This window comes from Lampetra planeri, chromosome 37 (genome assembly GCF_965212315.1).
Source record: "Lampetra planeri chromosome 37, kcLamPlan1.2.h2, whole genome shotgun sequence".
In the NCBI taxonomy this organism is placed as follows: domain Eukaryota; kingdom Metazoa; phylum Chordata; class Hyperoartia; order Petromyzontiformes; family Petromyzontidae; genus Lampetra; species Lampetra planeri.
The window spans coordinates 781,995-809,118 of NC_136143.1; the positions used below are offsets into that span (position 1 = coordinate 781,995).

The window sequence follows — 27,124 nt, forward strand, 5'->3', positions numbered from 1 at the left end:
GTTTCTAGCGCGGGCGATCTGCGGACAGTCTCTCACGAGATGCCCTCGCCGGTCACACAGGTAACACGCACGGGGGGCCGTCCCGTAGGAGCCCCCCCGTCCGTTCCCTATCCCCCCTCCGGCACGCCGCTGCCCCGACTCTGCCTCCAGTCGAGCCACCCTCCCAGATAACCCTCCCACCGTGGCGCGTAGGTCCCCCATTTCGGATCGGATGGTCTCAACGGAGGATTGCACCTGGGTTACCTGGCCGGCTATATCTCCCATGCCGGTCTGTAACCCAGCTACCCAACCCGGGGTTGTCTCGCGGGACACTGGAGGTTCTCTTTCCCGGCCCCTTACCGTCCTCGCGAGCTCCTGTTCCTCCTCCTCGTCTTCCGAGAGCAGGCTCGCAATGGCGCGCTCTCGTCCCAGCCCCCGGAGCTGCGCGCGTTCGCTGTGAATTCTTTCACACTTACGTGCGCGCTCGACAAGGGTGTTAAAGGAAAGACGTGGGCAGCTCATGTCTGGCTGCCACCACGCCGTGCGAGACAGGTACCGCTGGATTTTCTCGGCAGCCAGTTCCTCAATAACCTCAGTTGCGTACCCCGGGCGTGCGATCTTTGTTAACTCGCGCACATCCTCGGCGTAATCACGGAGATCTTCGCCAGGTTGGCGACGGCGCGCCTCTAAGGCCGATTTTGCTTCCTCCTCGTCACGTGTGCCAAAACGCTGATCGAGTCGGCGCATCAGCTCCTCTAGCTGTGTCTGTGCGCTCGCGGGTAACGCTTCTACAAAATCGGCTGCCCGCCCATCAAGATTCATATTAAGTTGACGTACTGCCTGCGCGTCCGTCCATCCATTAATTTCCTTGGCCCCTAAGAGATTGCGGGCGAATGCCTTCCACGAAGGGGCCCCCCGGCCGGTAAATATTAGTCTTATTTTAGCGTGAGGTAACGCGGGGGTCCGTACCGCTTCTGACACCAATTTGTGGGGGTCGCTAGCCCCCGAGATCCCTCCCTCGATAATGCTAACGGCCGGGCTAACATCATCAATCGCCCCCCCGCTGCTAAGCGAACCGCCGCTAGGCTCCTCACCCATGGTGTGGGAGCCGTCGCCCGAGGATTCCCCTCCCCCGCGGGTCCGCGTAGCAGGCATGGTTAACCACGTACGCGCACACCCACACCCAGCTCTGCACGGCACTCACTCAACGCTGACCACTCACGTTAGGATCGCGCACCTGTGTTACACACGTCGTGAACGTGCGCGCACACACATACAGCTCCACACGCGATACCCACTCTTGCGCCGCTCTGCGCCGCGCTGGCCGCTCACGTTACGATCGCGCACCTGGGGTACGCCGATTACGCACGCCGAGAGCTTACGCAAGTAACGAGCACACGCAAGCGGGGCACACGCCGACACAACGACTCAAGCCGCCGCCGCCGTGCGGGCGAGACAAACCGTACAACAATGCGCAGCCGATTACGCGCTCGAGCCGCGGGGTCGGGGGTCAGGGGTCCACCACCGCGCCGCACTTTACGCAAGTAACGAGCACACGCAAGCGGGGCACACGCCGACACGACGACTCGTCCCCTCCCCCACTCGCGCGTGCACGTCAACCCAAATATCGTACAAGGACGATTCTCCTCTCACACGGCTGCGTAGTCACGCCAACACACAAAAGTGCTCTCCCCGGGCGTTAACGCACACACCTCCGTACCCGCACAATCGTACAGAGACCACGGCCTTTATGCATACAACGACCACACACTCGCGAATGCAGTGCACGCTAATACCACGTTCCAAAAACACCCAACAACACGGTTTTGTTACTACGCTCGAGATTTTATTAGCCCTTGCTAACCAACTGAGCCACCCGTGTGTGTGTGCGGGCCAGCAAGGCGCTTCTAACCCACACTCTGGTGCCGTGTAGCCCTATTCTATGCTGCGCTCTCTGCTAAACCGCTTTCCTACTCGTCCTTACCCGGAACTAACCCTCTCCTACGGATCCTACTCTCCGCTCTGAGGTGTTGTAAGGCGCGCAACACGATACCGTCTGTAGTCCTTGGTGACCTTGCGGCACTCAGATCGTCCTGCAGACAATCTAGCGGCTCGCCCGATGACTCCTTCGTCGCTGACCCCGTGTCCAAACTCCAGAAGAAGAGACTTCCCTACTGCCCCTGCGTTTTCTTTTAAACTATTCACATCAAAGGCTAGGCGCCCCCGTCCCGACCGCCTTGGTCTCTCGACCAATCCTGAGCCTAGGATTTCCCGCTCTTTTGCGATCCCGCCGGCCTTTGAACTTTCGACCAATCAGTCGTCCCGGGTCCTGATCCCAGCTATCTGCCTTGCTGACCCGTGTTTGTGTTTGTATGCGTTTCTAACTGCGGGGCTCTCTGAGCTCGCCGTGGTCGTGCGATCTCAAATCCGCCCACGGCGCCGCAGTGTTACTTGGCCTGGGAAGGGTCCTGTCCAATTCCCTGGCCCTGAGAAACCGTGGGGTAACCCCCCTAGGGGGCCCTCGGGTGAAAACTCAGGGTAGGTGACCCGACCACGAGGCCCTACGTGGGTGCGGGTGCGTGTTTATGTGGGGGGGGTGATGGGGGGCAGTGCGGCGGTGGAAGCCGGGTGGCTCCCTGGCTCGGCCGAGCGGCCCCGTCGCTGTGGCACCACACAACTCGGATCGCCGGGTTTGTAGCATCGCACGCTATCCGTTACACCACCGCTCTCCTCCCGCCACCCTCCCATTACAGGGCCACCACGAGGCACCCCTCACCACAAAGAACGCAGCACAGCTGGCAAACAAAGAGCTGCGGGCCATCGTCCGCCACCTTCCGCCACGGGACGCATGCGTATCGATCGGTCTCCGCTCAACAAGCGAAACATTTTCTCGTTTTTAAAAGAAATGGGTTTAATTCAAATTGCTCGTGATAGCGAATTATAGTAGAAATAACGCTCGTTAAGCCAGACACGCCTGTATATTCGTTTGACTGTCGTGCAACAAACCTCACTCTCATATGCAGAACGAGTGAGAGGTGTTGCCCTCTGCTGTGTGTGGACCAGAGGTCTGTGATATCCCCGATCCGTGAGCCATTTCTCAAACACGACGGGTTGCGCTCCCCAGCGAGAGTGCTGAAAGGATACCTCCTCTCGTGATATGGAAATCCAGTGGGAACACGTCCACCGAGACCCCATTTTCACTGGCACATCCAATCCGTGCTCACATGGGGCCCCCTCCCAATACGAGTGGTTTTCTCACGGGTTTTTCGCTAAGCTAGGCCATAACCAAACTGTGACATCTGAATATGAATTAGAGGAAAACAGGGCCAGGGATAGGATGAATATTTTTTTGTCAGTGTGACGACGTTAGTGGCACAATCGAGATAAAAATTGCTGATGACAACACGTTAAAATAATAATGACTCCAAGAATTCACTCATGGAGTCATCACTAATTTAAATCTGTAAATGTGCCTGCATTGAACATCCTTGTGTGTTGTTCGATCCAAGAGCCCTCAACTCTCAGATTGTGGCATCGCAAGCGGTGGTCGCTGTAAAGTGGTGCGCGACGCGCAGTCGAGTAAGTCGACTGCCCGCACGCGTCACGGCGACCCCCACGTTTCCCTGCAGTTCCTTTGCGGCGCTGATGAGACACGAATTCCCAGGAGTACAGAGCGCGTTGAGAGCCTCATGTCGCCTCTCAGCCCCTAAGACTCGAGAGCAAATGACGGCCACTCCAACACGGCTCGCGGCGCACCCAGCCAGAAGAGCCAGAGCCCCCATTATCGCCGGTGTCGCTGTTCGTGTTTGCGTGATTAAGTATTAATTACCAACCGTGCAAATCATTCTCGTTTTGGTTCAATTAAGATGCGATTCCGTGCGTGTTCAGCGACGTGCCGTGGGAATTAAGTTAGCAGCTTGGGTGTGTTGTGTTACTTCTGCAGGAGCAGCCGCAATATCAGTTTGTCTTTTTAAAATATACAACGTATTTTCTCTTGACTGGGCAAAAATTAGTAAGTGTCTCCCTGATCAAACAACTTGTGACAAATCCACATTGCCTTGTCGGGGCTTGTGATATCCATCGGGCAGTCACTGTTGTCTTTCCACAAAGTGGTACCGATTTCATTGACAGGGGGATGATGAGTCAACCACTGCGCCTGCATTACACAACCTCACTCACCACCACTATAATCCTCACCACCACAATCACCATCACCCTCAGGACTACCAACCACTACCACAAGAACAGTATCTATTAAATATCCCTCACTTCATAATCACCATCACCACAATCTTCACCACCAGCATACTGTATCACTCACTGCATATATACCCCAATAACCATCTCAGCTCCCTCACTGCCATCCCACTGCCACCATCACTTTCACCATCCACATGATCATCATTTTCATTATTCTCACCATAATCTCCATCATCCTCGCCATTACTCACCATCCCTGTCATCCTCACCATCAACCATCATCAGCACTATCCTCAACACGGCCACCACCAATGTCTCACTCCCCCCCAAGCGCCGCACAAGCGAACACAGTGGCTCAGTGAAGCGGCACCACAGTATTTATATGTACACGCACATGAACACATTTCACCTCTAACCCTGAACGCAGGCTCAATTCAAGCACAATCAGAACATTAAAGGGAGGAGCGAATCCGTGCAAATCATTGCATTGCAATTTTTTCCATATCAGCACAATAATAAAAAATAAAATAAAATAAGAATTACTCCACGTGTCCAGGAAGCCTCGCCCAGTCTAAAGACTAATTTTCAGGAAGATAGAGGTGCAGCCCTACAAGTGCTTACTCACGCCATTGCTGGCAGAAGGGCCTTCACTCGGGGGAGCTCTGGTCGGTACTCATTTAGGCTCAGTCATTCTAGGAGAGGCTCAGGACAAGTTTAGAAAGCACCAGCCACTGATGATGCACACCACTGTGCTAACCACTGCACCACTTATCCTTACATGCACACAGACTACACACAGGCGTACGTACGCACACGCGTGCAGTGAACACAATCCGATGATTGTGTACAATGGTAAAACACCACGATTTCAAACGGCGCGCGTTTATGCTTTTAATATACTTGTTATTGTTATCCTGAATATTTAATCGGTTAAAATACGGAGGAAGAAAAAAAATCGGTCGTTTCAGCCGACGAGCCTTACTCAGGTGCAAAGAGTTTCGATGAGTTCCGGACGAATTAAATATTCATTGAATTCATGTATTTTAAATATTAAAGTATATTAAAATTACAGTTACCCACTGTGTCACTATTCAGGATAACAGAGGCAAAACGCAAAGGCCTAACATTTCGTGAAACATCGGAACATATGTAGTGACAGAGAAAGGTCACTACCGTGTCGGCCCGTACGAAGGCTGGGGGCCCCAAGGGGGTGCCTGGGGGGTCGCGTGGTGGAGGGATCCGGACCCTCCCAGAGGTGGGGGAAGTGAGGCGTGTCCTGGGAAGGGAGGCGTGGCCTGAAGAGAGCCAGCCACGCCGGGGCGGAGCCAGCCACGCCAAACCAAATATAAGCGTGTGAACGCAGAGCGAGGCGGCTGTTGTACTGTACTCCAAGGTGAAGACATCTTCGGTCGTCAAGTCCCGAGTCGTCGTCCTGGGCCAGGCAGGCCCTTGCCTGCCTGGTCCAGTCTGTGTCGTGTTCCAGAGTGTTAGTGAGTTGAGGAAGGTGGTCACCACCTTATGTACAGTGTTATATTACTTACCGTTTAATAAATAGTGTTGCCTCCAAGCTGCGTGTGTGTGCACCTAATTTGAACCTACTACACATACATCCCAATAGCGACACCGATGCAGCACAAACACTCAGCAGTAGCGAGCGCAGGGAACACGATCCCAGTGGTAATGATCAGTGGCACGTCGGTGAAGGGTCGCCGAGTGTAACTCCGCACGGAGACCGAGGCTGACCACATCACTCTTACAGTGTTACCCATTCACACACAACACGGGAGTGATTCCACTCAAAGATCAACGAGTGCAAGTGTATTTCTTCTAACACGAGCAATGGGTTAGCGGTCTCATAACTTGCCGAAAGGTCGTGAGCACGCTGTGCTGTGAACCCGGGGACCCGAGTTGAATTCCGTCACAGAAAAGCGAGCGATATCTGAACTGGTCCTGGGCTCCCCACTTCACCAGTCCGCATTGTCCAGCATGGTGAAGTATGGTCAAGCCGCTCCTGTGACCAACACGATGTGTGGACACCTTCATCAAGCGGTGGATTGACACAGGGCAGTATCAGTCAATTGACCCCATTGGATTGTTTAAGTTGTACAGTGAGGTGGCCATCACGGTATATGATGCACCGTCACCGGTAGGTGACTCCCCGTCATGGTACACGACGCGCCGTCATGTCACACTGAAGAATTGTGGGACAGCAGCATTGTTGACTTTCACATTCCTTTGACAGGGACCAATAGTATCCAGAGGAGAGCCATAGTTGACTGCCCAGCAATTTGTACAATTTTTCTTGGATAGACTGCGTCGAGCCTCAGCTGGGAAATGAACTGCCAAATTTTGTTTATGCCAGCCGGACTTCTTGATTTAGTGACATAGAACTGCAGTGACAGGAAATCTATCGACAACCGCTGTCTATCTCAGCAATTCATTCTTCCCCTTATCCAATTTTGGAGAGTAAGTGTGTTTCATTTTAAATCAAAGTGATTTCCTGCTCAAATAAGCATTGAGGCAGTGTTCATGTCCTGTTCACAGCACTGTGTCAGTGGCATGAATTCCACCTTCCCATGGCAGGGGCCAGTACATCCATAGGAAATCACTGTTGACTTCCCTACAAAGTGGAACTCGTTGTACTGACCCTAACGGGAGGGACGAATCGGCCGAGTCAACCCCCAAGCAGGGATTTTAACTAAAAAATCTTCCGATTGTGAGTCACCCACTCTGCCACTGAGCAACCAGATGGCCCGGACCAAAGTCTTCAGGGACTCCTCCGCCAGAGCAGGGAGGCGCGTGGCCACTCCCAGTGACCCGCTCGCTTCAAGCGTCCTCTAGCCAACAGCGCAGCCTCACATTTAATCCGGAGACGGCGACGCACGGCATTGATGATTAACCGGCACACCGCAACGGCTTCAAACGCACGCGCTTCCCTCTATATATATAGCCGTGCCGCTGCGTTAGTGCATGGGCACTTTCGTGTACGGGTCACAGAGCTGGACTCTTAATAAGGCCATGAGAAAATGAGCGCCTGAGTAGAGTTGCACTTGGAATTCTACAGGGTGTTTAAAATAGATGGACCCAATTTCAAAGCAGTATATTTCAGGATGGCAACATGTTACAATTACACAAAAAGTTACAAACGGTTTAATGAGTTATAAAGTTTTACTAACCATTATATTAATGCTCTATGTGCCCTCCACCTGCTGTACGGACAACATCGAGACGATAGTTGAATTTGTCCCAAACGCCTCTTTTCTCACATTTTCCTGAGGTGCGTGGTCGCCCCGTGCTCTTCCCCTTACATAAACAGCCTGTTTCCTCAAATTGTCGGTACCAACGACGAATGCTCTTTGACATTGGCGGATCAATGCCAAAACGCAGTTGAAACGCACGCTGCACCGCAACTACGGATTCAGTCTTGCTGAACTGCAGAACGCAAAACGCCCCTTGTGTTGTGGGGTCACCATCTTGCGAATGACTGAGGCTAGGGGCTGTTTGTGCGCTGGGAGAGGCATCTAGCGGTAATCATTGGAAACTCTATGTCCCACCCTTTCAAGTGGTAAGAGTTTCATTCATGGGCGTTTCGTGGTTGCAGAGATATAGCGATTTCAAATCGGGTCCATCTTTTTCAAACACCCTGTATTGCATGATAGGGTAACCTACTTGGGAGATTCGGTTTATAACGTGGTACACAAGTGCTGTATGTGCCATCGAGAGGAGGTAATGATGGGCAGGACACGTGTGCTGGGTGGAGGAGCAGTCACCGAGACGGGCATTGGAGTGGCACTCAGATGCCGGCGACCTCGGGGATGGCTCACAAGCACATGATGGTGTTGATGGTGATGTGTATATGTTGTGGGGAACGGTAGTGTAGCGGTTAGTGCACTGCGCTTTGAACCCGGTGGCACGAGTTTGATTCCCGCTCACGGACAACACCAGTGACAATGATCTGAACCAGTCCTGGGCCTCCCCTAGGACGACTCAACCTCAAATTAGTACCTAGTGTGGTGTGTAAAAATCGCCACTAGGGAGACAAAGGTGGCCGGGCGTGGTGTTGGCCACCCACCCCCTCGTGTACCGTTACGGCCTTCATAGGTGCTTGCTAACAGCACTTGCCCCAACAGTCTGTTAAGGCTATACGGGGGATCTTTGTCTTTTTGTATATATGTTGAACTTCTTTTGCACCGTGCGTAGCCAACCGTGTGGGGGAAGGACAACAAACGCAACTGCTTGTGTTTAGTTTGTTTTCCTTCCCCCGCACCACCAAAGAACACGGTTGACTACGTACGGTGCGAAAGCAGCTCAACATATATACATCCAGACCAGTGCAGATGTTCCTTCAGAAGGGTCCACGTTTTGCAAGCATAGAGAAGGGAGGGCATAATTGTGGCCACGAAGACTTAGATCTTCGTATGTAACGACAGTTGAGGTAGGACAACTAAACACTGATGAGACTGTAAGAGCGGTCTTTGGAAGGCAGCAACAACAACTATGGGATATGGCAGAAGCATTGGCAAAGTGTGGTGGTGGCAACAGCAGCACTGCCGGATATCACCTCGCAATCTCGCATTCTGGTTGTTTCTTTTTTTATCACGCTCGTTATCCCAGGAAAGCCTCACGGAGTCTCAAGGCTCTTTTCAGGAGGGTCCTGTCAGGTTTTTGTAGTAAAGGGTGGTACTGCTGTGTATAATATATATTGTTTAATTTCCGGGTAAGTTTTCCACATTGGGATGTTTTGGCCAATACCAGTTACATTTTATGTTTTTTCTCGCTATGGGAGGAAACAGAGAATTCTGGAGGACCCATGCAGAACAGGGGGAGATCGTAAAAACTCTACATTCAACTAAAACATATTTTTTATTTTTCCAGCTCAGGCCCATTGAGCTATATAGGTTTTTCAGAAGCGACCTGGCCACAAATGATCACTCAACGAAGTGGCTTATCACGTGGAAATTTATAGCAGGCCAAATACTCTAAACAGCAAGATGCCCGAGTCGGTAAGTGAACGCAGGGGCCTTCTCGCTGCAGCTACCCTGCTCAGCTCTGGGATCCAGTGGACTGGACAGACTCGCCGCTCTCGCCGAGCTTCTCTCAACCTCGGAGCCAGCGACGGCGACGTCTGGTGGCATCAACAAACATTCGTCACGATGACCTCTTGAACTTAAACGACTACAACAGAAGTGTGCGCGCTCCGGGACCCATTGATTTGAAAGCGCGCCGCACGCCACATGGTGACGCGCTTGATGCCTGACGCATGTTCATTCCTGATCTCTGGGCCACGAGGAAATTGAAGTGCAAGTCAGTGTTGGTGCGAGCGTCGACACGGTGTTACGACTCGGCTCAAAACACAAAATCAATGTAACTCGAGTGCACGCCGCAGTCCTTCGCTCACGCCTACGTAAAAATAATAGTTGGCGGGGAGGGGGGGGATCCATTTACCACACTCAAATCCGAGCGAGAAATTACGACGAGGCACCGGCGTTACCAACCGCGCCGCCCGAGGCAGGTGGCTATAAATAAGTACCTGCTGCGGCATATGGGCAAGCGCTGACCAGTGTTCAACTAATCCCCATGACACAAACGGCGTGGGGAGGCCCCTCATCCAGCAGCGTGTTAAGAAGGGCCACTCTGCTTGTGCGTGCCTCCTATAGGAGCTACCATTCGCGGTGTTGGCCACACCGCCACCTCATCACACCGTATCAGCCTTATTAGGTGCTCACCAACTGCATTTTCCCATACAGTCTGTATGACTATGTATGTATGTCGAACTTCTTTCGCACCGTACGTAGCCAACCGTGCTAATCAAAGGTGCGGGGGAAAGACAACAAACTAAACACAAAAAACTGTTTTAAATAAATTCGTTTTCAATCTAGATCATTTAAAAGTGCATAGCTCAATCTTTGTTTTGCATGCATACAACTGTTGAATGTTTCTGTAACTTAGTTGCACTGTGAATGAATTACAATTACTTTGTCTGCAATATTTTGTTTCTTATGTCATGTGGTTTATTTTGCATTCCCGTCTATTTGCTTCACTGCTGTACTTGAATGCACGTGGTTGCTTTTGTCATGATGGTGACCCAGGTTACTCTTGCAAATTCTGGTCTCCTCAATGTCTCACCTGCAGGTTAAATAAATAAACTCAAAATAAAGTCAAAAATGACTTCCTGCTCAAATGAGCACTGAGGTGGTGTTCCGCCCTAATTACAAATTACAGCCCTATCGTCACAACTTCATAGTCCTATGGTGGGGGCGAGTCTATCCATAGGACGACCACAGTTGCTTGCCCTATAAATAAACGATGGGCCGAGGCGGCCACCAACCAGGATTTGAATTTGCGACGTTCCAATTGCGAGCCGCCTGCTCTGCTGCTAAGCCACCTGCCTCAACTGGATGAAACGAGGAAGAGGTTCCGCAATGGTTCGTGGTGGCGAAGGGGTGAGGAGGCGTGCGGGGTTTGGCGTTGGCGTCGGGGATCGCAGCGCGTGGGTGTTCGAGGCTCGGCGACGAGAGAGAACGTGGAGTCAGATACCGGTGGAGCATTTGGCTCAGGGATTATTGTGCAGGGTCAGCAGGGATATAGACTGGGATCTGATTTCCACACCAACAAGCGAAATGAAACCTTCACGTAAATAAAAAAAGGGAACAACATAAAAATAAGAGTGACGTAAATTTCGACAACCGAACGTACCGGCTGCGGCACTTTAGTGCCGACAGTGGCAGCGGCAACAGTGAAACACGCAGCACAGGCCATGTGTCCGCCCGACACGCACACAAACACCGCACGTGGCACCGCGGCTCCTACGCAGCTGCGGCGCGGACTGGCGGCGGCAGTTCGCTTGGCGACGCGTCGGGGAGCCAGCGCGGCCAAAACAAAGCAGGCCGAGAGGATGGCCGCCGTGGAGATAGAGTCACGAGTTCAGCTGCTGCGCGGGAGCGCGGCGCAATTGCGGCATCGTGAGCTTTAGGGATGGTGACGGCTTGGGTGAGGTCTGCATCCAGCAGTAGATCGTGGCTGACGACGATGATGATGATAACGACGATGAGGCCGTGTGTAGAACAAGATGAGCGGTGGATAGGTGTGGTTAATGGATTGGCTTGGTGGCACTGGAGGCAGAAGACGAGCATTTGGTTCCAGATTGGAGTCCGAGTCTGGGTCGCTTGGGGGCGAGGATCGGCTCGGTCCTGGCGAGGAGGAGGAGGCGACGAGGCAGCTCCAGCGTCAAACCCTGCACGAAGACACGGAGAGCGGGAGGAACACAACACAAGTGAGAAGCACTCAGTGCGAGGGCTGACAACTAGGAGGCCAAGATGGTCAGACTCCCAGGATTGCCACCTAGCCTTGGCAGCTTTTACAATCAATTCAACATCATCATTAGCCATGGTCAATCCACTGCAATATGAACGCTTGCCCAAGCCATGGCCATCTCACGCGCTTCTGCGCTGTAACACTCCACCCAGCACCTGCACACAAACTGTTTTCGTCGTTCCATCTCCGCGGTGTAAGTCCTCTCGCACGCGTTCAATTCCTTGGCTGCTTCTCCGTCATTATTCTTGAACATCGGCCACGTCCCTTCTAGTGACGACGTGCCCTGTGCCTAGGCCCACTCACTTTTTCTTCATGGATTGGACGCTGCCTCTACCCTGCGTGTGTTCTCTAATCCAGGTGCTGCTTCTTTCCTTCTCTCAATGTAATTCCCAGCATGCGCCTCTCCGTACTTCTCTGTGCACTTCTCAGTTTTTTGTTCAATATTTTTCGTTCATGACCACGGTGTTTCTGAACCGTGTGTGACAAGCAGGCAACACCAAGCACTGATTGAAAACTCTCTCTCCTTTAGGCCACATCGCAGTTTTAATTTAAAATGTGGAGTTCGGTTTTCCAAAAGCACTCCACCCTGCTCTCGTCCACCTCTTTATTTCGTCGTTTTGATTTCGGTCTTCAAGTCCGAAAAACAAAACAGTGATGTCGAAATGCAATGACACCTCATGCCGCTGCTCAGACGCAGTGCGCAGAGCCACATTAAACAGACACGCGGTCAGTCATGGACAGAGTAAAAAAAGGTTTAGAGCATGGGTTTCAACAGGGGTAGGGAGTCACCAGCATGGATGTCTGGGGGAATGGAGTCCCAGGCTATGAGAGGGCAACAGAGGCAAATACGCGACCCCTCGCACTGAGAGAAAGTTGACTTGCGGCTTCAACGGAAGCCCGGCCTGCTAGAGTGTGCAATGCCCCTTTGAGAAATCCACACAACTGTATTGGGGCTCGGTTGGGACTGTGAGCAGCCAGGCAAAGGAGTGCGGGCACCCACGGCTGCTCCGAGCCACGCGGTGCAGCCAGCGCAGAAGCGAGCAGGAGACGTGGGAGAGCTGTACGCAAGAGTAGGGAGATGAGATGGGAGAGATTTTGTGAAATACAAAAGGTGTAGCCAAAAGACAACTACTCAGTTGGATGTGGTAGGAGAGATGTAGATTAGAGAGACATGACAAGGATTAAAATATTGACTTGAGCTGATCTTTGATGCGCCCATATTTCCTCATGAGTCTGGGTCGCCTGAGGCTGCTTGGGACCACAACCATTTGCTGAGTTTGCTTACGCCTAGCACCGCCACAATCATCACGAAACGCGGGATGCAAATGAATAGAGACTGCTAACCGCGCTTCGCGATACACAAACGGGTCCGTGTATTGTTATTATTATTCCGGCTGGGTGGCTCTGTGGCACAGCGCTTGGAAGGTTGCAGCTTCAAATCGTGGGGCTGACTAAGCCCATCATCATCGTCATCATCATCAAATTCATCATCGTCATCTTTATTATATTCATCATCGTCATCATATTCATCATCGTCGTCATCATCATATTCATCGTCGTCATCATCATCATATTCATCATCGTCATCATCGTCATCATCCCCCCTCCAGGGGCTTCAAACCGCGTGCCACTTTGTGGAGTGTCAACAGTAGTTGTCCCATGGATAGTCTGCACCCTGCCATCGGAACGTGGCTTTTTCCACCACAGGTTCAGGGCTGCCAATGGCACTACGATGACTACACACGTACACCGTACGCTCGGCATGAGGACATTCTGTGTTGTGTTTGAAAAAAAAAACTTCCCGTGAATCCTGCTGCTGCAGCCTCCCCACCCACCCAATTGTGTACATACAGTCTGGTCTCCAATAATGCCGCGTGGTATTTTCCAAACGCGAATTAGATTAATGTATGAGGCAAAATGTTTGTATAACGCGGATGCGAACTGGATATAACGGGATTGAGTGAACGGAACTACGTCGTGCAAGTCGGAATAAGCAGTCGTACGGCTGGCGTGGCGTAGCATCACACAAGGCGGGACGCTGCTGGATGCTTCTAGATGCTATCCAAACGCATCAGTGTTTGTTCATCCTGCATACACATCTTACGTGTTATTGCGGACTTTGCTTTAGCCTATATTATACGCGATTTTTCAAGAACGCAACTACCACCGTGTTATCGGAGACGATTTGCGCCAGCAAGTCAACCAATACTCAACGTTTTAAAACGATATTCGAGCCACGAGTAAGGGACGCCCCCCATGCTACCTCCTGCTTCTCATGGCCAGTCGGCATGTCCAGCATCATCCGTGCACTCACGACAATTTGAGGACATTTCTTACCAAATTGTCGTCTGTTATATATGACCTGCTACCACAGCCACACTACACTCACACCCCCACTACATGCACACACTCACTACACACTCACTACAGGCACACTCACTGCACTCCGCTCACATCAGGGGCATCACCTGTGCACTAAATCTCATCACCCGTGCACTGTATCTCATCACCTGTGCACTAAATCTCATCACCTGTGCACTATAGCTCATCACCTGTGCACTATATCTCATCACCTGTGCACTATATCTCATCACCTGTGCACTATATCACATCACCTGTGCACTATATCTCATCACCTGTGCACTATATCTCATCACCTGTGCACTATATCTCATCACCTGTGCACTATATCTCATCACCTGTGCACTATATCTCATCACCTGTGCACTATATCACATCACCTGTGCACTATATCTCATCACCTGTGCACTATATCTCATCACCTGTGCACTATATCACATCACCTGTGCACTATATCTCATCACCTGTGCACTATATCTCATCACCTGTGCACTATATCTCATCACCTGTGCACTATATCTCATCACCTGTGCACTGTATCTCATCACCTGAGCACTATATCTCATCACCTGTGCACTATATCTCATCACCTGTGCACTGTATCACATCAACTGAGCACTATATCTCATCACCTGTGCTCTATATCTCATCACATGTGCATTATATCTTATCATCTATGCAGTATATATATTAAGAAGACCTCCGTTTAGCACAGTTGGCTACGTATGGTGCGAAAGAATTTCAACGCACATACAAGTCACAGTAAAATAACCGTTCCATGAATTTGCTGCATCACACTCAGCAGTGCGCATGGAGGGGCGCCGTGCGCCCCTTGGCCACTCCACAGGCACGTGGTGGGCTCGGGAGGTTCACAAATCTCGACGTGATCCACCAACCCTTGCGTCCAAAGCTCTGGATGACAGGCGTGTGCCACCCACGACCTTCCTTGACCAATGGTGTCCCTAAACCCTGTGGTGGAAATTCCACATTCCCATGCAAGTATCAGTCCTTGCCGTGTGACGACCGCTGTCCACTTCCCACACACGGCCCAGGTACGCGCACCTGGGCTGGATGAAAGTCTCCCTGCCTGCGACATGCAGACGAGTCACTGCTTCACAACACTTCACCATGCCAGTCAGTGAGGGTTGGCGAATGTGGGGGTGAGTGCAGAACAACAGTTGGGTTTGCGGCACTGCCCTCTGCTGCACATGACGCCGACTGCACCCATTTTACGCGGTTTGGTCACCCATCTGAGCATTATAATCGAGGCTCAACCCAGCTTAAATTCCGAAAAACAACAAGGAGACACTGCGATAAAAGCCTCCACTCGGCCGATGTGAACGCGGTGCGAACGACTTGAACGCAGCGACATTATTCACGCGTCAAATATCGCGCGTGCAAGCCGAGCATACGTCTGCATTCATCCTAATTGGAAAACACAAAAAACTCAATCTATTTATAGCGAGCGGTCGTCGCAAACGAAGTGATCCGTCTCGACGCCTTCCCACGACGTTGTGCAGAATTTACATCAACGGTAATGCCACCCGCAACTCTGTGTGTCGAGGGAGGCTGTCCTGTGGGAATGAGGAATTTCTACCGCCGGCTCCAGACTGTCAGAAGCAATGAGAACTTCCCAATGTTTGTTTGAGCGTAGTCACTGTAAAATCAATACACGTATCCGCCTGCACATACGCGCGCCGCGTGATAAATGGTTCAGATTGGTTTTACACTGAGCACTCATCGAGAAGTCAAAACTAGTTCCACAATTACGTAACGTGACACAGGAGATGCTCTTGGTACTCGGTAAGCCAGAATGGAGTATAGGATTGTGTTATAACCATGCTAGCCTTGGCCGGAAAGCGAATGTTGGTCAATCGATTTATAGCGCAGTGCGTAAACCGCAGACGGATACATTCGCAGAACCTCCACGTGTAAAGATCATCTGGATAGCCTACAAAGGTTGCTGGGACAAGTGCTGTTAGCAAGCACCTATGAAGGCTGGCTTGGCGCCCAAAGGGGTGACGTAGCCACCACTATGCCTGGCTGCCTCTGTATACGTGCACACACGCACGCCATTACTCTCTCCACAGAAGTTAGTAATTGAAGCCAGAGTCGTATCCTACCCTCCTCTGCACATGAATCATGCTGGCACAGTCTTAAATGTCCACGAGTGCCGGCACACGCGGGGCACTTCATTTCCACGTCTGACTGTGCGCCAATTTAATTTGCCGCTGCCCAATTCCCCCCCCTCCCATCACGATTGTTATTGTTGTTGTGGCTTATATTGTCCGCGCGTAGCCTGCTTTCCGTGCACCACTCCTAAATGAGTCGAGCTGTGGCCGCAGCGAGGGTTCGTCTGCAATCACGGCATCTCCCTGTCGGGAGTGCTCTTCACGCGGGGCCTGTCAAAAAGTTTTGGGACGGTTTGCGCCGTGACTTTACGCACACATTCCTGCTCCGCCCGTCATCGATTCCGTCTCTCGGTTCAAAGAGGTTTTCATTCTGCCGTCATATCGAGGGAGAAGCACCCAGTTCCTACCGCACGTCCATGGCGCTTGGGGAGAACAAAAAATTAAGCTAAAGTTTTGGAGCTCAGTGGAATGAGCAACTTGTGTTTAAAATCAGGTGCGATGAGATCCCATGCGGAGAGCTCGTCCCTCCCGAAAGGGAGGCCCATGGCAGGGAACCAGACCGATGAAACCACACAGTGTGTGCTCGACTTGCGCCGGGAACGAGCAGTGCTCCCCTCTGTCGACAGCTCTTAGTCAATGGTGGAAAGTCCACATTTACATTTACAAAACTAAACTATACACTCACACCACATACACACGTGTTGCTATGCCACGTTCGTGTGACTACGTTAAGGCCCACTGAGCTATATAGCTAATTTTCAGAAGCGACCTGGCCACAAATTGTAGCTCAACAAAGTGGCTTATCATGTAGAAATTTATAGCAGCCAAATACTCGAAATGCATGTTTGGCTCCAAACGCATATATGCTTATGTTGAACTCTTTTCGCACCATACGTAGCCAATCGTGCTAATCAGAGGTGTGGGGGAAGGACAACAAACTAAACACAAAAACTAACTGAACACAAAACCATTATTGGCCTACCACAAACTGGTACCAAATTTACTGACTGTGGAGGGAAGATAAATCAACCCCCTTCATGAGATTGTATTATTATTACTGTGCTTGTTTACCCAGGAAAGCCTCACAGAGTATAAAGATTCCTTTTTCGGAGGGTCCTGAAAAGCTTGTATGTAATGTTTCAACAATAGGATATATTTTCGCCAATACCATTTACGTTGTGTGTAGCTTTTTAGAGCTATGGCAGGAAACCGTAAAAACGGGAGACCAATGCAGAACAGGGGGAGAACACACAAACTCCACGCAGAGAGGAACCCAAGTCGGGAATCGAACCAGGAGCTTCTTGTTGTAAGGTGAGTAGCGCCGCCACAGCGCCGCGCTGCCACCCTACGCCCTCCCGACCCCAACAGCAAGTCAATCGCTTCAACTGCAGCGCCACCCCGGCCGCAGATTCCCTGACGAGGAGTCGGCTGAGTAACCAAGTCACGTGAGGTCCGGGTGTCGAACCCGTGGCCTTGTCCCCCTGGGTCACGCTGCTGCTGGGCACGCCCCACGGAGTGCGCTCCACCTGGCCACCGCGCCTGCCAGCCCCCAATACCGTTTCACAATCGATAAAGAACACGCAAATACATCAATACCAATTTACCCCTCGGAAAATTATTAAGCGTGCAACGGATCCATTATGAGAAATTATCTAAGCTAAGCGCTGTAATGGAGTCGGAGACTCGTGATAAATCACGGAGCCCTGTGCAAGCTATATAACGTATATATACACACACATACTGGCTTTATAAATTACACACACACTAGCTATATGAATTACATATAACGGCTATATAAATGACACACACACTGACTCTATACATTACACACACACCGGCTAAATGAATTACATACATTATAGGCGCTCACTCGTAGCGGCACGTGATTTATATGCTCACCACATAAACGATAAAGCCACTGTGAGTGCTGTCGGTGAGCACCCATCACGAGCACCCGTGGCTATCTCGACCTGGCCTCAGCCTCCCCCACGTTGACTCAGCACAACGTCAGCAGTTCGTGGTGTGAAGGTGTTGGTCGTGAGCATCAGAAATGGAAGACGAAGGCGGTTGGGCATGCACTGTGCTGGCCACATGAATCACCACCACCTGTGTGTGTCACGGCCGGCCTTAACGGGCGCTCGCCAACAGCACGTCTTAACTATCTCTGCGTGTGCTTCAGAACACCGCACGCACGCAGCCGAGTGCCGAGTGGATTGCCTCTGCTCCAGTGATCAGACACGGATTGATTAAAGAAAAATAATAAAAGATCAAAGAAAATAATGAAGTGAAATAAATGTTTTGTTGTTGAGAGAGAACAGGGCTGACATTTTAAACCATCTGGCCTTCTGCAGGATAAAGGTTTTGGGTTTTTTCCCCGCAGACAAAGAATCCCTGTGCAATTGTAATAACAGCCACAAAGGGTTCACGTGGGGATTGGCTTGCCGGTCCTGCTTGTAGCCAATAGGGGTTGAGATAGGGACCATGGCCCATGCGTCATCATGACAGGCCGTCAGGGGGATGGGCTTAGCCATTCGGGGCCCCAGCTAATGGGGAGCCGGATGAGGGGCGTGGTCCCGGGATTGACAGGGAACCATCGAGAATGGTCGGAGCTGTCCATGGATGATTGGCTGGGGGAACCACGTGACGAAGGTGTTAAGAGCAAGGGGAGGAGAACGATCGAGAGCAGACTGGAGCAGGAAGAGAGCAGGGTCACGCGCAGACGGGGCCGGGGGTTGCCACGTGCGCGGCGGGGACTTGGTGGGTGGTCTGTCCTCTCTCCGTTGTCTGCCAGCAACGGAGAGTGAGTGAGCAAGGTGTATCGTGAAGTGGAAATAAAAAGGACCGATTCCGAAGCCGTCTCCTGAAGAATTATTACATTGGTGTCAGAAGTGATTCTGTGACTGTTTGGACGATCGTCAAGATGTCTAAACACCTCAGAAAAAAGAACCTGCCCGTGCCTCTGTCGGAGGAAGAGGCGGAGACGGACGAAGATGAGCTGTTGGGAGCTACAGCCCTGGTGCCGCCGGCCGACGATGCTCGCCTCGACGCCTCTCAGCGCCGACTGGGAGAAGATGCGGCTACTGCGGGATCGGGAGATGAATGGCGGCTGATGGCGGAGCAGATTGAGTCGCTGCGCGCAATTCTGCTCAGTTTGGTGACCGCGGTGGCGTCCTCACCAGCCGTTGGTCGCCAGATCGCCGATCAACTGGACGCCGCGGGAAAGGGTCCTACTAAGGAGTCGGGCCCCGCCATTGCTCCTGCCACGCGGGAGGACACCGTCGTCTTGGGTGGGGCGGCTGCGTCGGAGTCGTCAGCCGCCATTTTAGGCGCGCCTGCTACCACGCGGCCGCCGGACGCCATTTTGCCTGCACCGAGCGGAGAGCGGGAACGGCGGCCGGAGACACCCGCGGCGCGCGCCTGCCACCGTGGACATCGCCTTCCACACATAAAAGAATTCACCGCCGGAGGTGATTGGAGTGCTTTTACGTGGCGCTTCGAGTCGGCATTTAGATCTGTCAACTGGACGGAGGAAGAAGCGCTGGCAGCGCTACCTACGCTGCTCGATGATGTGTCTCTGGGGGTCTTCCGCGCCATCCCGGCGTCCAAGAAGAAGACACTGTGGGATGCGTTCACAGAGATGGCAGAATTTTACGACCCGCCGACATCGGCCACCAGGAAATTCATGTCGCGTCGCCGGGCACCGGAGGAATCGCCGTTGGCCTATCGGGGGGCGTTGATGGCGATGGCCATGGCCGCCTACCCCGACGCAACGGCCGAGCATTTGGATCCACTCATTCTTTCCCGCATGCTGGAGTTGTCTCAGGAGCTCAACATCTCGCTACCAGTGTGCGGCCACGAACCGCTTTCATCGCGGTGGGTGGCGCGCTGCCTGGACGCTAAGTTTAATATCAAGCGATGGGACCAGATGGCGGCGTGGACGGGGAAACCCGAGATCGACGGGCCGCCGCTGGGGTGGTCTCCGCGACTGGTGGTCCACTGCTCCGACGACTCGGGCGATGACGACATGTTGGCAGCGGCTGTTCCGCGTAGGATTCCAGGCCGCCGGCTGCGCGACCAGCGGGACGACTACACGGGCCGACCGCGTGCGAGGGCCGGGTCGTCCGACCGCCGGCCGACGTCGGCCGCGTGTTTCAAGTGCGGTAGACGGGGCCACTTCGCCCGTGATTGCCGCTGCCGACCTCTGCTATCGCCTCCTCTGCCAAGGGGACCTCCATCTCCTCTACCTGCCGCGGAGCTGCAACAACCTCGGGCGAGTCGGCACAATACGGACACCCGGCAGGTCGTGTCACATCATTCATCCACTTGCACTCATTCGAACACTCCTAGAGCCAATTTTACTTCTGCTCCATTGACACGCTCCGCGACACAGTGGAAGAAATTGGCTCGCAGGATTGTGGCTGCGGCGTCGGGCTCGTCGACGGTACGTGGTACCATCGACGGCGTTGACGTCCATATCTTGGTGGACACTGGCGTGTCGGCTACCATCATTTCAGATGTGATTTTCCATTTGTTGTCCATTCCTGCGTCGAGAATACGCAAGGTTAATGATGCGTGTGTTGCCGCCAATGGTGGGTATCTGCGGACAGGTGGATGTGAGCATAGCTATTGGAAATATCACCGCCGCAGGACGTGTATTGATTTCTCGCTCGCTAGCTGTTCCATGCTTGTTGGGGACAGATTTCCTGCGCCGGATGCCGTTGCGAATACGGGTCGACCAGGACTGTTTGGAAATGCCGGGGGGTCGTAGGATGGCGTTCCTGCCTTCCCTGCTGGCCGAGGCGCCTACAGGTAACGCAGTTACTGCTGTAGTTGCGGCTACCGTGGAAGTTCCATCGGGAGCGCAAATGCTCATTCCGCTACGTTACCGAAAACCGCTTCAAATGGGAAGGGGTGCGAAAGGCGTGCTGCTATCCCCATCGAATTCCGTATCGAAATCTTTTTCTTTGGCGGCGGCACAAACGATTGTGCGCCTGGGTCAGGCACCTTTCATGCAAGTCTTGAATGGGGGACCTGATCGCGTGGTTGTTCCGGAGGGATCGGTGCTGGCTCACGCCACTACCGATTTCGCCTCTTGTGAGAAACCGCCGCGCATGCGGATGCCTGCTCATGGATCTTCGCATGATCGTTCACAAGAACGCTGGATCGCGGATTTATGCGGAGAGAATTCGTCCTTGTCTAATGAACAGAGGAACGCCTTGCGTTCGCTGTTGCTGCAGTACGCTGATGTGTTCAGCAGGAATGATTTGGACCTCGGACGCACATCGCTTTTGTCGCACCATATTGAAACCGGTGCATCGCCACCCGTCTGTATGCACCCTCACCGCATGAGCCCCGCGGAAAGGGAACACGTGCGTGGGGCGGTAGATGAATTACTGGCGGCGGATATTATCTCGCCATCCAATAGCCCTTGGGGCGCGCCTGTCGTCTTGGTTAAGAAGAAAGATGGTAGTACGAGGTTTTGCGTTGATTTCCGCTGGTTGAATAAAATCTCGGTGGCAGACGCATACCCCTTACCGAGGATGGATGACTCATTGGATGCGTTATCGGGTGCTAAATTCTTTTCCACCCTTGACCTGTCCTCGTGCTTTTGGCAGCTTCCCCTCGATGACGAGTCAAAACCCAAAACGGCATTCCGCACACCGCAAGGCCTCTTTGAATTTAATCGGCTGCCGATGGGCCTGAACGCGGCCCCGGCCACGTTTCAGCGGCTAATGGAACTGGTGTTGGCGGGACTGCAGTGGGAAACGTGCCTCATATATCTGGACGATATAATTGTCTTTAGCCGCACGTTCGAGGAACATCTCCAAAGACTTGAGACAGTTTTTCAAAGGATGCGTGCGGCTGACCTTAAGTTTAAACCGAGGAAGTGCCACCTCTTGCAACACTCCGTCCGTTACCTGGGTCATATTGTCAGCTCGGACGGTGTATCTACTGACCCTCTGAAAACAAAGTGTGTACGTGAGTGGCCCACACCCACTTCAGTGGGTGATGTTCGGCGGTTTATTGGATTCGCTTCCTATTATCGCCGCTTCGTTAAGAACTTTGCGACGTTGGCAAAACCATTACACGTTCTGACTGGTAAAAATCAAAGGTTTAAATGGGGGGCGGAGGAAGAAAATTCCTTTAAGGCACTTCGGGAACACCTCGCCACGGCACCTACGTTAGATTACCCTGATTTTTCACAGCCGTTCATCCTTGATACGGATGCTAGTGATATCGGCATAGGGGCCGTTTTGTCGCAGCGCAAAGACGGGGTTGAGAGGGTGGTGGCGTATGGCAGCAGGGTTCTGTCCCCTGCGGAAACGCGATATTGCGTGACAAGGCGGGAACTTTTGGCAATTGTTCATTTTGTTCGATTGTACCGACCGTACCTGTATGGACGGAAATTCTTAGTCCGCACTGATCATGCGGCTTTGCAATATTCCCTCAAATTAGATCAGCCGTCAGGCCAATTGGCCCGGTGGTTGGAATCGTTACAGGAATTCTCCTTCAATATAACGTACCGAAAGGGAGCCCGTCATGCGAATGCTGATGCGCTCTCAAGGCTGCCGCCCGCTCCTCCTTGCACTTGCCTGACGGGCACGCACCGCTGCGCCATACCGCCCACATCGCCCTGCCCGGTTATGGGGGCGATAGCGAATGAGGACGACGCAGGGGCGAAAGCGAAAGAGAAGGACCAGCAGGTGTCGGTGGACACCGATGACACCTTACGGTTGCCGCACGCGGTCTGGTTGCGCGAGCAGGAGGCCGACGCCTCGCTGTCTCCACTACGTAAATTCGTTGGGAAACAGAAATCGCGATTGGGAGGCTGGAAGTGGCAGATGTTTCGGGGTAAGTCGGGATTGCTAATGTGCACCGACGGGGTGTCTGACCGACCACGCTTGGTGGTGCCTACTTCGCTTCGCTACGACCTGCTCCGTGCTCTGCACGCTGACAAATTGATGCACCTCGGTGTCCAAAAGACTGTGGCCGCGATGCAAATGGATTTTTTCTGGGCCGGTATGACGGCGGACATCAATGATTTTGTCCGCTCGTGCCATGACTGTGCGAAAAGGAAACCGCCTCGGAACCACTATGTACCACCGTTGCGTTCCATTGAAGTGTCCCGTATTAACGAATTAGTGGCTCTCGACATTCTGGGGCCGTTTCCCCCGTCGGCTAGGGGCAATAAGTACCTTCTGGTCGGGGTGGAATATTTTTCTCGATGGCCGATGGCCTGGCCTCTGCCCGACCAAACGGCGGCGTCCATCACCGACGCTTTCTTGAACGGGTATGTCATGGACAAGGGGGCACCTGAAAGGCTGCTCACAGATCAAGGCCGGAACTTCTCCTCTAAATTGCTTAGGGAAGTCTGTGACGCGCTGGGTACAAAGAAGGTTCGCACTTCCCCATACCATCCACAAACAGATGGTATGGTGGAACGATTCAACCGTACCCTTTCCGCTATGCTTTGTCACACGGTCAGTGAAAAGCAAACTGATTGGGACTTGCACATACCAGGCGTCTTGGCGGCATACCGCATGGTTCCGCACACGTCCACGGGATACTCACCGTTTTTTTTGATGTATGGCCGTGAAAATGTTCCACCCATCGATGTGCAACTGGGTACGCCGGCTAAGCAACCGTCCCGCTCCCTGCCTGACCACGTGCGTGACTCGCTTGAACGAGTAACGGCGGCGCGAGAGGCCGCCCGGTGTGCGACGGGCCGTGCTCAGGCAAGGAACGAACGGTATGTGCGTCGATCGCACACTCGCATGCCTTGGTCGGTGGGAGACCTGGCATGGCTCCACTGCCCCCAAGTACCGGCGGGCACGTCCCCTAAACTGCACAGGCCATGGCGGGGGCCTGTGACGCTCGTAGATATTCGGAACTCGCAAAGTATCCGTGTTCAATACGGCAAACGTCGGTGGTACGTTCATTCTTTGCGACTTAAACCCTATGTTGATGCGCGCGCCGGTCCTTCATCCCCAATAGCTGACCTGCCGGGTTCTGCTGGGCCGACTACGCCGCGTGATGCGCCCGTTGATTCCAGGGGGGATTGTGTTGTGCCTCCTGCAGATGAACAGGTTCTGAGGGCTGAGGAAGCCCCCGCTGCCCCCCCTCCAACGGGGCCCGCCCTGGACGCGACCGAGCACCAACAACCGACTTCTTCTTTGAGCCTGCCACCTCCTGTCCATCCGGAGGCAAAGCGACCTTGCGCTGGGAGCGGAGAGGGTCCCGCGTCGCGTACGCGGTCGAGATCTCTTCCGTTTCGTTAACGTCTGATCGTTTTGCTAATTCCCTGTCGTTACCGCGCTGCAGGGGCGCCCTAATGTATGTTGTGATTTTTTTTTATTATTATGGGTGACTGTTGAATGTTGTTAGACGCGGAAACGCTGGTTCACCCTCAAATTGTTAAATGCACCTTGGTGCCCTAATAAGATTTTGCGGAATTGGTTCTTCACCCCTTTTCCAGCCGAGACGGCTAAATTTTTTTTCACCGGGGGGGGGGGGTGATGTAATAACAGCCACAAAGGGTTCACGTGGGGATTGGCTTGCCGGTCCTGCTTGTAGCCAATAGGGGTTGAGATAGGGACCATGGCCCATGCGTCATCATGACAGGCCGTCAGGGGGATGGGCTTAGCCATTCGGGGCCCCAGCTAATGGGGAGCCGGATGAGGGGCGTGGTCCCGGGATTGACAGGGAACCATCGAGAATGGTCGGAGCTGTCCATGGATGATTGGCTGGGGGAACCACGTGACGAAGGTGTTAAGAGCAAGGGGAGGAGAACGATCGAGAGCAGACTGGAGCAGGAAGAGAGCAGGGTCACGCGCGGACGGGGCCGGGGGTTGCCACGTGCGCGGCGGGGACTTGGTGGGTGGTCTGTCCTCTCTCCGTTGTCTGCCAGCAACGGAGAGTGAGTGAGCAAGGTGTATCGTGAAGTGGAAATAAAAAGGACCGATTCCGAAGCCGTCTCCTGAAGAATTATTACACAATGATACGACTCCTCGGCACAGGTGCAGAGCCGCAGGTGCCTGCTCAGGCCACTGCTGGCAGAAGGGCCTCCGCTGGAGGGAGTTCGACATAGCTCCTTCAAAGGGCATTGTTTTGGCCTACTCTGCCGCGTTGGCCCGACGGCTTGGAGAAGGTACCCACGCATTACCCCACCACATATTTATTAATAGCGCTGAGTTGGAGTCAACACAGATGTGCCGTCGTTTCCGACTGCCGCGTCGGAAGATCGAACCGACAACCTCTGGGTTGCAAATCCAGCGTGTTCACCTTTAATAATAATAATACTTACACTTTGTAACACAGTATTTGCTTGAACACGTAGGCTTTCGCGACCAATATTATTCACAATATAGGTTTTTGGGTCAGATCGCGTTATTTATAAATGTGCCGTAACCCTGCACCACCCGACACGGCCAAACAGTAAAAAATGTGTCACGTTTTCAAAGCACAAATTAATTGACTTCTTTAGCCCACCGGTGTGCTGAAGAGAGAATCAACAGCATTTTAAAATTTGAGTACGATGTTTCGCTGATAATTACAATCAGCTTCATCGGGCAAGAATGGTGAAGCTCTCCTGTTGCTTCCGGTCTTAAATAGGGAAACAAATACCAATGTAATGATTACCAATCTATATAATTACAATACCCTCCCCCTCCTTGCCTCGAATCACTGCACCAGATTGAATTGAATTAAATGATGACGTCACCCTGATGCTGCTCTATTTAAGACCGGAAGCAATAGGATAGCTTCACCATTCTTGCCCAATGAAGCTGATTGTAATTATCAGCGAAACGTCGTACTCAAATTTTAAAATGCTGTTGATTCTCTCTTCAGCACACCGGTGGGCTAAAGAAGTCAATTAATTTGTGCTTTGAAAACGTGACACATTTTTTACTGTTTGGCCGTGTCGGGTGGTGGAGGGTTACGACACATTTATAAATAACGCGATCTGACCCAAAAACCTATATTATGAACCAGAGGTGTGGACTCGAGTCATGTGACTTGGACTCGAGTCAGACTCGAGTCATGAATTTGATGACTTGCGACTCGACTTGGACTTGCATAACAATGACTTTGTCCCACCTATGAGATGTGGACTCGAGTCATGTGACTTGGACTCGAGTCAGACTCGAGTCATGAATTTGATGACTTGCGACTCGACTTGGACTTGCATAACAATGACTTTGTCCCACCTCTGTTATGAACAGTATTTGCTCACTCCCATATAGAGAAAGAACGGCTGGGAGTCGTGAGGAGGAACCAGAGACGAGCGGGAAGGCAGCAGCCACGCAATGAGGCGCTGCCAACAATTGCCCAAGCTCTGTGGTTCTCTATATATTAAGGTGTTAGGGGGAGGGATCCTGAGCACCCTGAGGAAACCCACGTGCACGAGGGGGAAACGCTATATCGCATACAGATGGAACAGGCGGAGTCCACATTTTTGCGGTACCGTCTTCTCCTAGCGAGCCAGGGTACGGCTCCTCGACGCGATTAACCGATCCTGAATGCTGCCTCCACAGCGCTGGATCACAGGCAGCCACGTGCAAGCAGCGCAGACAGCACCGTGTGGCCCCTTGCTGAACGTACATACATCATATACAGAGCCAGTGACACCCCGTTTGGAGAGAGACTGTTGGGGGGAAATGCTGTTGAGGCCCGTACGTCGCTCCAGGCGATGACGTGGCCAGCACCTGGCACGGCCACCTTTGTCCCCACATTGCTGATGTTTAGACACCGAACGGTACTCGCTGAGACGATGACTGAATGATGTTTTGTTCGCGCATAAACATGTAATGTGTAGCCCTCTTGGGAATCCACTGCTGGACGAAGGCCTCCCCATGCCGCCTTAGTCACCGGAGTTCTTTGACCATGCTTCAACCACGCCAGTCAGTGCAGGTTTACAAAGGCGGAAGTAGGACCGTTGTAGATGATCGCCACTGACATTAGCTGTGGCCGAATATCAAACTCAGGTCTCCGGGTTGGTGCACGAACCACCACACTACCACCGCACCAGCCTCCTACTACTCCACGAAGGCACGCGCACGCACCGTACAATGTACACAAATGCACACAAAAGTCAGTAACGTAATTACCCAGGTCTGCGTTGGGATGACGGATCGCCT

At 52.6% G+C, this 27,124-nt stretch overlaps 1 protein-coding gene across 3 annotated transcripts in view; it reads right to left on the minus strand.

Annotated features, from left to right (window-relative positions):
• Positions 1-4,538: 4,538 nt before the first annotated feature.
• LOC144730852 (kinase suppressor of Ras 1-like) overlaps positions 4,539-27,124 on the minus strand; it is a 132,305-nt gene continuing 109,719 nt past the window's right edge. For all 3 annotated transcript variants that reach the window (XR_013587871.1, XM_078611625.1, XM_078611626.1), the window contains one exon: positions 4,539-11,413. Coding sequence is in view for 1 of the 3 variants with exons in the window: in XM_078611625.1 (XP_078467751.1) it covers positions 11,407-11,413 (7 nt within the window). In the remaining 2 variants the exon portion in view is untranslated. The remainder of the gene's footprint in view (positions 11,414-27,124) is intronic.